General features: G+C 39.1%; 2 protein-coding genes across 2 annotated transcripts in view; one reads left to right on the top strand and one right to left on the bottom strand.

Annotated features, from left to right (window-relative positions):
* The window catches only part of slc35d2 (solute carrier family 35 member D2), a 5,753-nt gene extending 1,216 nt beyond the window's left edge, over positions 1–4,537 (top strand). Inside the window, exons 3-12 of the mRNA XM_035659125.1 lie at positions 1,352–1,438; positions 1,510–1,577; positions 1,672–1,743; positions 1,940–2,008; positions 2,086–2,188; positions 2,813–2,905; positions 3,006–3,073; positions 3,184–3,262; positions 3,481–3,563; positions 3,983–4,537. Coding sequence (XP_035515018.1) covers positions 1,352–1,438; positions 1,510–1,577; positions 1,672–1,743; positions 1,940–2,008; positions 2,086–2,188; positions 2,813–2,905; positions 3,006–3,073; positions 3,184–3,262; positions 3,481–3,563; positions 3,983–4,103 — 843 coding nt within the window. The 3' untranslated portion in view covers positions 4,104–4,537. The remainder of the gene's footprint in view (positions 1–1,351; positions 1,439–1,509; positions 1,578–1,671; positions 1,744–1,939; positions 2,009–2,085; positions 2,189–2,812; positions 2,906–3,005; positions 3,074–3,183; positions 3,263–3,480; positions 3,564–3,982) is intronic.
* A 266-nt stretch (positions 4,538–4,803) lies between these two features.
* On the bottom strand, positions 4,804–9,584 carry znf367 (zinc finger protein 367). Its single transcript, XM_035659127.1, has 5 exons — positions 8,968–9,584; positions 7,949–8,099; positions 7,450–7,569; positions 6,906–7,044; positions 4,804–6,779 (listed from the first exon to the last, which is right to left on the bottom strand). Exons 1-5 carry the CDS (start codon positions 9,244–9,246, stop codon positions 6,530–6,532), a joined length of 939 nt encoding a protein of 312 aa, XP_035515020.1. The 5' UTR covers positions 9,247–9,584; the 3' UTR covers positions 4,804–6,529.
* Between the last annotated feature and the right edge of the window lie 1,007 nt (positions 9,585–10,591).

The following is a 10,591-nucleotide window of genomic DNA, read 5'->3' as shown; positions in this document are numbered from 1 at the left end:
CACACACACACACACAGATGACTGTCATCAAACATAAACACATTCACAACTCTCTCACTTTATGTCTCACATCATCACACACACACACACACACACACACACTTAAAGGGGTTTCCCACCCAAAACAGCAGGTCTTTATCCCAGTTTGACTGTCCTGCTGGAACCAGTAAACTTTCCAACATACAGAAGTTTCCATTTCTAATCATTCATGATGTTTATATTGTGCTGTAAACAGTGTAAACAATATAAACAATATAAACAATGTAAACAATGTAGACAGCGATTATGCATGTTTGTGCTTTTCAAAATAAGACACCCAGCAGGTTAAACAGATCCATTCTATCAGTAATGTGTTATCGGCTATCGGAAGGCAGCAAGGTCATTGGTCGAGCTGCCGGAGCTTGTTGCTATGTTAACCAATCAAAAGCATTGATCTATTGGTGTTTGGGTGGGACCGGTGGCCAATGGGACGCCAGCGTGTCAGGGGACGGTGACATGTAAAAGCCGAATACCGATCAGCAGCACAAACAACACACACACATCACCAGCTCCAGATCAATAACACACACAGGAATAGACACTAACTCACACTTATTTCACACGTGAAATCACACACACACACACACACCTTCTTAATGTGCCACGTGCAGCACACACACACTCACACACACCCTGTCTAATGTTTCTATTGATTACCCTGCGGCTCATGTACACACTGAATAGAGTTATGTTACAATATGAAACTGATATAAATGTGTTTTTGAGTAAAAGTTAACATTTTTAGTTCATTCACCAAAATAAAAGACTTAAAAGTATCTTATTTTGAAAGTTTCACTAATAACAGTAAACTGGGAATCATATAAAACAATATTATTCATCTTTCAGTATTTTTTATTTACATTTTAATCTGTTTTAAATTTTGAACTTTTTAAGATTAAATGTATTTTAAATTGAATATAATGTAAATATAAATAAAATGTAGAAACAACAAAAATAATGATTTAGATATATATATAGATATAAATATTTAATATTTTATTTATTTTATTTTTATTTAAGTTAAAGTTAATATAAAGCAGATTTTTAGCAAATTCAAATTGTGCAGTAAAACATAAAAAGTAAAAGAGTTTTATTACTTAAAAATAGAAAATAATCTGAACAGAATCCGATTAATTTACTTAATTATTAATCTTTACAATCAACAGTACACTTTCAGGTCATTGACTCTGTATGAGACTCTCTCTCTCTCTCTCTCTCTCTCTCTCTCTCTCTCTCTCTCTCTCTCTCTCTCTCTCACACACACACACACACACACACACACACATTTCATGGTCACTTTGCTCACTTTCAGATGATCACCACTCTTGTTGTCCTTTATGCTGCCAAAATGAGCAAAGCAATCCAGTTTCAAGATTTTGACAGAACTATACTGTTAAAGGTAAGTGTTGCTCAAAAATTTTATATTCAATTGTGTTGTGTTTTCCAAACTATTTATTATTCTTTTGCCAGATGTTCCCTCTTCCTTTGCTGTATGTTGGGAACCATATAACGGGACTGGCAAGCACCAAAAAACTAAGGTTGTATAATGTTCTCTAATTTATCAGACTTTGGTCCTTAAGTTTAACAGTGCTCATTCATGTGCTCTTACCGAAAACATGTTGTCTTTTACAGTTTACCCATGTTTACAGTGTTACGGAAATTCACCATATTGATGACAATGATCTTGGAGGTGTATATACTAAGGTAAGACATTTTTTATATTGTTTTTGGAGCTTTGGAGCACTTTAAATTACAGTTAACATCATGATAGAACTGGTCTGGAAGTACCGTACATTACATATCATGCTGCACTCTGACATGGAGATTTATAATAAGTTTATCATTAACAAAATAAGAGCTTTTGGTTTTGGTCTGAATGTTTCTATGTTCCTTTTTTCAGAAAAACGTTTTCTAAGCGCCTTGTGTACAGTGTCACAGCCATAGTTCTTGGTGCCATGGTTGCTGCAAGGTATGGAGACTTTTAAAGTTAATGAATTTTGCGGACAAAACACCTGTTCTTTCCTGACATCTGCCCCTCTCCTCCAGTTCTGACCTGGCCTTCGATGTGGAGGGATATACTTTCATCCTGCTCAATGATGCCTTCACTGCCGCCAGCAGTGTGTACACCAAGAAGAAACTTGGCACTGAGGTACATAGAAAAGATTTATTGGCGGCTAAATGCTTGTGTAGGTGCGATTACCTGCTTTATTTGGTACCTGACAAACTATACGGTTAAACAAGATTAAATTACTGCACAGCTGTCCTCACAAATTCTTTGTTCACCAAAGACCATTGCTAGGAAACAGTGGGTTTGGACAGTTACTAACAGCTCATACAGTGTGTGGTCGATAGATAAACATTAATATTCTATGTATAATATGTATAATATATGGTTAAAGAAAATTTAATTAAGCTTTATATGGTGTCAACAAAGGAGGTGGCTTTGATTCTGTTAGGCCAGCCTTTAAGCAAACAGGATCTTAAACACACCATCTCCTCAGTAGCACACACACTATACATACAATATAACAATATTCAGCTTGGACAATAGCAGGTCACACCCTTTCAACCACATATTTTAAAACCCTATTGTCCCTATTATGATCTTAGTTACTGAAAGCTGTTTACTTATTTGCCTTTATAGAAGTAAAATATTATTAATTAATTAATCATTAACACTTTCCAATGACACCATAAAGAAAAGGTAACCACAAATGATCTGTGTATGTTTGATTTTGGTCATAATCTAATATTTTCTTCTTGCTTTGTCAAGGGCCTTGGGAAATATGGTGTCTTATTTTACAATGCACTAATCATTATCATCCCCACTCTGATGGCAAGTGCATTTACTGGAGATTTACACAAGGTACATATAGTAACTGTTATCCAGTGACTTCTTTCTGTGTGTTTGTGCCCAAAACTGTATGCTATTCCTGCCTGACCACCTTGTATGTTTTGATCCACAGGCAGTCACATATGAGGACTGGGTTAAAGCCACATTTATTATGTGTTTCCTCGTGTCCTGCTTCATGGGGTATATCACTATAATTGAGTTCCAACTGTTTAATTACACCTTTGTGGCATTCTTCCAATACTGTCTCCTATCCAGTTATTTTAAGACTCTGTTTACTCTTCTGTTTTCAGGTTTGTGCTGATGTACTCCATAGTCCTGTGCAGCTATTATAACTCAGCACTTACTACCACAGTAGTGGGAGCAATAAAGGTAAGAACACATTGATAGGAGTTCTATTTTTAGACTAGAAAGCACACACAGTGCATACTGTATCTCCACCAAGTGTCCAACTGTCCAAATGTATTATTTTAATGATACAAAAATGTTTAAAGTTCTGGCCTGCTTGTGTCTGGTTTCTACATCACGCATTTATCTCTCCGATTTCTGCTGACAAGGTTATAATTATAACACATTACATTTTTCTTCAGAATGTTGCAGTAGCCTATATTGGTATCTTTGTGGGTGGAGACTACCTGTTCTCTTGGACTAACTTCCTTGGACTCAGTATATGGTAAGAATATTTTGTTTACACATTTGTATTGTGTTTAACATATATTTGATTAACAACATTTTTTTTAAATGCCGTAATGAACCGTAGCTGACTACAACTGAAAATGGTCAGAAGCGTTTGATGTGACCAAACGATCAAACATATGAGGCCACATTTCTTAACAAATGTACATTTCTTGTTTGATAAGAGCAGCGTTGTGAGATTTAATTCCATTGCCAAGCCAAATTCCAATCCAGAGCAAAACAAGAACTCAGATAAAATTAGTAAATGTGTTATTAACCACTAAGACTAATATGCCTGTTGTTTTTGTTATAACATGCATCTTAGAACTAAAGCTCATTGTCTAACAGCTGAGCAGTTCTAGCAACAATTAGTTTCCATTGCCTAACAGTTGATTGCTTTTATCTTTTGCTTTGCAGCATGTCAGGTGGACTAGCGTACTCATATTTCACCTTTAACACCACCTCATCGAGAAGTAACACAGAAGGAGAAAAGGAGCTGAAGATTCACATTACAGAAGATTCAACAGGGAAGTACTAACTAAATGGACAATATTTTAGCATTCACCACTTGGTGGCATTGTTCTGCTCCATATTGGAGCACAGTATTGCTTCTACACTTTTATATCCATTTAAAGGTTCCATATGTAACATGGTAACATATGGTATATGTGTACCATTGTTAGTAATGACACCAGGTGGTCATTAGTTAAACTGCAGGCAGCAACCTGATATAAATCCACAGACAACTGTGACAGTTGGGGGAAGGCCCCATTTACAAGATGTTAACTTATTGCATTAAAAAGTTAATACATAAAAATAATATGTAAAATGCTTCAGAATACTACATATGGAATTTTGTTTTATCAATGTATTCATTTCCCTGGATACATTACTGGTGCTACCTTTTTAATTTCACTTATAAATCGTGACTAAATAAATTGACAAGGGCACATAAATTCTGGGTCAGGTTCAGTGAATGTTTATTTTAGACCAACAATTATATAACAGTGTGGAAAACCTGTCAGAGAAATCTTACCTTTTGAAATGTGTAATAAAATGTCTACCAAGCAAGCTCTATACATGTCACAAACATGAAAACTGTTGGATGTTAGCAGAGGGGAAAACTGAAACTAAAATGACTGAAACGTCAAAGCGCTCCACAAATTGTGCACACTCAATACTCTAACAAACACAATGTGTATATATTAAATGGCATACTCTTCTCAAACCACAAATAGACTACGGGTTAGAAAGGCTTAAAAATATACTATAATTGGGTATAATAAATCATTTGGTGTTTTGATTATCAACAATTCACTTGCCTTCCAGTTTCACAACTCCACGTGGGTCATTTGTAAATCGGACAGATTCAAACATCACAGCTAGAGTGACAGAGTGACTGGTTGTTGGTGCGGGTTTTTACCAAAACAACTAGACAGGGCAGTTATGAGAGGCTTCATACAGTGTTCAAGGATGTAGTGTTATTAAAAAAAAGAGGAAATAAAGAAAAGAAACACCCAGCACTACACAAATCAGTTTTAGAAACAAGTGCCATTTTCCTGGACACGTCTGACAAATTTAATCTTCAGTGCATTGCAAGCTCAATCCAAGACTTAATAGGGGGGGTGTAAGTGCTTTATCAAAATTGATGGGATGTTTAAATGTATTTGGCATATTCTAAATTGATTTTACGTTTGTTAAATCTTGATGCCAGAGTATTTGACATCAAATGATTCCAGGGCAACAGCTGAACAAAATGTTAATAAAAAATATGGTGAAATAAATATCACATAATTTAACCTTTGAAGTGAGATGAAGCACCACACACCATCCATGATGCTATGCCCGTATCATAACTGGTCTGCCACCTTTTAATATAAAAGGTGACTGATATCCATTGTAGAAAAAAAACAAAAACATGTCCCATCTGGTTGGAAAACAACTTTAGGTCTTAGACACAGAAAACCGGCTGTTAAAATGGAAATATGACATATTTTTAAAGGTACTCTGAACCTTTGAACCAAGTATTGTAGATTAGTTGTAATACTTTTGTAACTTAATCCAGCAGGCAGTATAGTGGGCTAGAGGTGGACTCCCTGCACGCCTCTGGTAATGTCATGCGGATATAATGTGTAGGTAATGGGAAAAAAAAGCTGTCAAAGTTTGGATTTTTTTAGTCTTGTGCTTAACCAGACCTCTGGATTAGGCTTGCAATGATCACCTCACTCGCATATAAAAAATGACCATACCATTACACGCCAGACAGATCCAGCCCCCTTGACTTTTCTCCTTTTTTTGTCCACCTATGCATACAACTTGGAGAGTGCTCTATAAGTGAAGATTAACCAATCCTCACTCAGTCCCTTTCTACCACCACTGGCAGTTAAAGTATGCTTACAATGCTGAAGATGAAACCTGGGAGCATGATGAGAGGCCATCTGACAGTTGGAACGCAACTTAACATTTCCTATGTTTGACCGCACCCTGTATCATTCTGTCCATCTGAGCTTAAACCATATATACATCAGTCATACACACTCTGTTACACTCAACACAACATACTTAAAAAAAAAAAAAAACTCGTTACCATCAAAGTGCAAACAAAACAAATTAAAACAAACTTTCTTTGCCTTTAGAAGACAGGAGAAAGAAAGACATTCTTCATATTGTCAAACCTACAATTATAGCAGCCTAAAAGGATAAAATGGAAGCTGAATAAGGTGCTTTAGCTTGTGCCTTCCTGGTGCTGTGAGGGGTTAAATAGATGATGCTTGTGCATAATACTGATCTCAGGCCAATTCAGCTCTTTCTCAAAGTCTGGTTTTACAACTTGATAGGATAAACTAAACTAGTCATTGATCTGCATTTTTGAACAATTTCTAGCTACAGCACATACTGCAGGAAGGCGGATGGAGGTATGAGGGACAGGGAATGGGAGTCCAGGATCAGGACGTGGGTGGGTGTTTAGGCAGACAGGTTGTTGGCCAGCTCAATGAGTGCCAGAGCGCCGTGGAGACGCTCTCGTTGCTCCTGGAGGCGGCGCTTGGCGGCTCCTCCTCCCTGGTTGCCCTTCTCCTCCTCAGCGGCCTCTTCCTCTTCTTCGGACTGGAGGAACTCCATGGGATCCTGCTGCTCCTGGTCCTCTTCTCTCGCCTTGCCCTGTGGCTTCACCTTGGTGGTTGTAGGGGCACGCTGTTCACGGGTTTGCCAGTACCTGCAAGGACGTGAGAGTATATTAACATACAATGTAAGCAGAAAATTCTACTATGCAAAACAGGTCATTCCTGCTCAGTCTACCTGTTAAGAGCACTAGTGTGCGCAGTCTTGTGTATTCACTTACTTTGCCAGCCACTCTGCAACAGCCTTGTTATCCACAGACTGGGCCTTCTCCAGGCCGTCCTTTGGTTCCTCTCTCTTCAGACGGGAGTATGGGTGCTTAGGGCAGTGGCGGTTGGCATGTGTGAACCGATTGCCACATCCTGCAGAGAAAGCATCAGGTTTAAATAGATGCACCAAGCCACTAAAGGTTATGTTCTTCTGTTATTTGAGAAAGAAAGAATGGATCAGTTTTTTTTTTTTTAAATCAGTAAATAACGTCGTTTGTGTTGTCAATAAACATGTTTTTGATTTTCTGCTTGTCTATTGTAACATAAATGTACAGTTACACTGTTAGGTTTGTGTTTACTGGGTACTTTCCAAATGCTTCAAAAATAACTCCACTGATTAAAAGTAAGTCACACTTAACTGAGCAACATTTCATGCCATTGGAAAGTACCTAAAGTACCAATTTTGACTACTGTTTTTTCGAAACAATAACACTTATAAATAAAACTCTGTTCATCTCAATAGCATGGACATTTTCAAAATCTACTTTTCAAACCTACCTTTCTCCGAGCAGACAAAGGGTTTTTCCCCGGTGTGCAGCCGCTGGTGCGTCTTCAGCTGACCGCTCTGGACAAATGCCTTCCCACAATTTGGGTAGTCACACAGATAGGGCCTCTCTCCTGCGGGGAAATACAGATATTGTTCAGGCAACACTATTGTAAATGTTTTGCTGCTCATATGATATACACATACAGTACACTACTTGTAAACGTGAACACAAATGTCAGAAAATTCAGAACAGGTACTAAGTGAAAGCAAAAGTATGCTTTCACTGACTTTCACATAGCTGTGCCCCATCCTGAACAGCATGTTGCTGTTACATCTGGTTCGACAGGTGTTTACATGACCTTCCCTGCTTGTGCTAGTGTAGGAAAGTGTATTATGAAAACATAGAACACACCTCTTCTCAAGGCACCTGTCTTTTTGACAAAAAGCCAATTATAATATAATGCTTTTTTTTTTAAATATTCACTGCATCCACCTCCCTGTCCCTCTCACCTGTGTGTGTCCTCTTATGAGCCTGAAGAGACTTCTCTCTGGGAAACACCCGGTTGCAGATGTTACAGCGAATACGGCTGGACGAAGTCTCCCCCTCGCTTATGAGCTCCCGGACAGTGTCAGCCCTTGGACGCCCTCTGCGGATACCATCCTGACAGAAAGAATACACGGAATTTATGAACACCATAAGCACTTCTTTTTCTATTAAATAGCAGCCATATGTGACAGAATACAACACGTTTTAATACTTTGATGATCTAATAAATCTACAACATATGAATCAAGTTCATGAAGCATAATTTAAACTCGTACTTCATGTTAATACTGCTGTTATTACATATCTGTTTGTTGTTATACAGAAATATCCTGTACAGTAGTTCTATCAGTGGTGTGTATTTCATACAATGCAACATAATATCAATCATCATTTCCTTAGCTGAGCTCACGTGTTACATTGTTGCAGCACGGCACGTTTGTCCATTATTAATTCATTCACATCCGGTTACATTTTTGGCGCGCGACTAGACGTCATGTATGACAGCTGCTCCAGGATCAGGAAGTAACTGGGGTTTAAAATCCACCATCACACCCTAATGCGCGGGCGTTTTTTTTTTTTTTTTAAATGACTCTCCATCTCGGCCATATTTAGACTGACTCCAAACATAGTTTCCCCCATTTTAAGTAGTGCCATTATAAGACATTATATCATCTGCAGTGTGTTATTCTTTGATAACGGCTCAGTTTGGACTCGTTTGCGTCTTTAAAAGTTATCAATATCACCATACGTGCCCTCCTTTTCTTCCCAAAGCTGGTGTTATTACAAGTAGTTAAACACATTTTAGGCGTGGTTGCAACTCATAAATGTGTTGTAAGTGTGTTACAGTGCTGTCAACAGCTACAAACTGTAGTATAAGAACAATTATAGCCTTTAAATAATACTCTCAAATAACACTGTGCAAAAAAACACGAGTGGGAGCTTTGTATTCAGTAACATTACCGTTCAAATAACATGAACATACCCTGATCTGGTCTGGTGTAGGATCCGTGTCCACCTCCCTGGCCGTCTGGGTGCCGGTAGGCGATGAAGCCCCGCTCACCGAGCCCGGGCTCAGAGTCACATTGTGGGCGTTCTCCCCCCACTTCCACGGGTAGACCATGAAGTCGCTGAACCCGGGGCTGGTGGGCGTCAGGGCCTCTGCTTTCCTGGGTTTAATCGGGGTGGTCTTGATGACAGACACCAGAACTCTTTTGGGCGAGTCGTTACAGAAGATAACGTGCGGGTGCTTGTTATCGGCCATTGTACGGGCGTCAAAACTCCGGCGTTGGTCGCAAAAGCTAAGTTAAAAACTGTAAAAAGCTCTGACTCTAACTGCTTATAATAGCAAACAACAGGTATAAAAAAGGGTCATAAATAGTGCGCCTTTTCAGTCCGGAGTGAATATGTCCTTCATTTCCGAAGAGGAACAGAAAAAAATGTCGGAATCCGTTCTTCGCTACAAAGTATCCAGAAAAGACAAGATATGAAGATGATGGTGGTGAGTTTCCTTTCTTGTGGTCCTCTCACGATTTACTAACGGGTCGCAAACTTTGCTTCTCCTCGCTGCGGCTCGTCTGAACTGACACAGGAGTTTTGTCCCGCGTTGCAAAATCGCGCCTGAGCAGTCGACTGACCAATCGGCTGCAGGGATCCGGTCCAACGTGTCAGAAGTAACCAATGGCAACAGCTGCATGGAACTACCCAGCAGGCCCGTCGGCCAATGGGAAGAGCAGAGAGCGTTCCGTGTGGAATGGTTGGCCTGAGCGTTCTCGTCCAATGAGATTTAAACACTTGACGCGCGCTCTTGCACGTCGACGTCGAGATTGGCCAATGGAGAGGAGGGAGAGGGCACGTTCGCCCTCGGCGGAGCCAATGAGAGGGAAGGGCGGTTAATTTTACATTGTGGGCGAGCAGATGGCTCTTTCCCGCGCTGAGGAGTCTGTTTATGTTATTACATTTTTGGTCAATTTAAAGGGAAAAGAAACGGTGGCTCAGAGGCGCCAAAGTTACGTAATCCGTGTAGGGCGGAAATACTTGAACAAAGGGTGTATTGTGTGAGAGGAGAAGAGAAATAGAAACAAAACGTTATTTGAAATTGTGTTTGTGTGGTTTAAATTAGGGGGGAAAGACATTTCTCTTGTCCGTCAAAAGTTTACTTAAAGCTGTATAGCCTATGTTTTTGGTATATATTAGATTTGGGAGAATAGAAAAGTATGATCTATCAAGACCTTTGACAGAAGCTAGAAATCAGATTATGATGCCATCAATTTGCACCTTTTAGATATTACATCCAAATGGGTTTAAATATATAATGATATGACCATATAAATAACTGAAATAAAGGATTTAGTCATATGTCCCATTAGTTCTGAATGTATTCACCGCGGTGCAACAGAAGCCCTTTTGTCTGTCATTATGTGCCGATCCCATTGCTGTCAGCCTGTCTGTCTCTCACTCATTCACTGTTAAAGGCACTCCAAATCCATTTTACTGCACTGTATATTGTGTCTTTAAAACAAACTGCCCTGGTTTACTGTGCCAAAAAACACACCATCCAGATTATAGCCACACACACACACACACACACACTATATTCCTGAATTTAA

This window comes from Morone saxatilis, unplaced genomic scaffold (genome assembly GCF_004916995.1).
Source record: "Morone saxatilis isolate NCDOM2014 unplaced genomic scaffold, NCSU_SB_2.0 Contig16, whole genome shotgun sequence".
In the NCBI taxonomy this organism is placed as follows: Eukaryota; Metazoa; Chordata; class Actinopteri; family Moronidae; genus Morone; species Morone saxatilis.
This window is presented reverse-complemented; position numbering and strand designations above follow the sequence as displayed.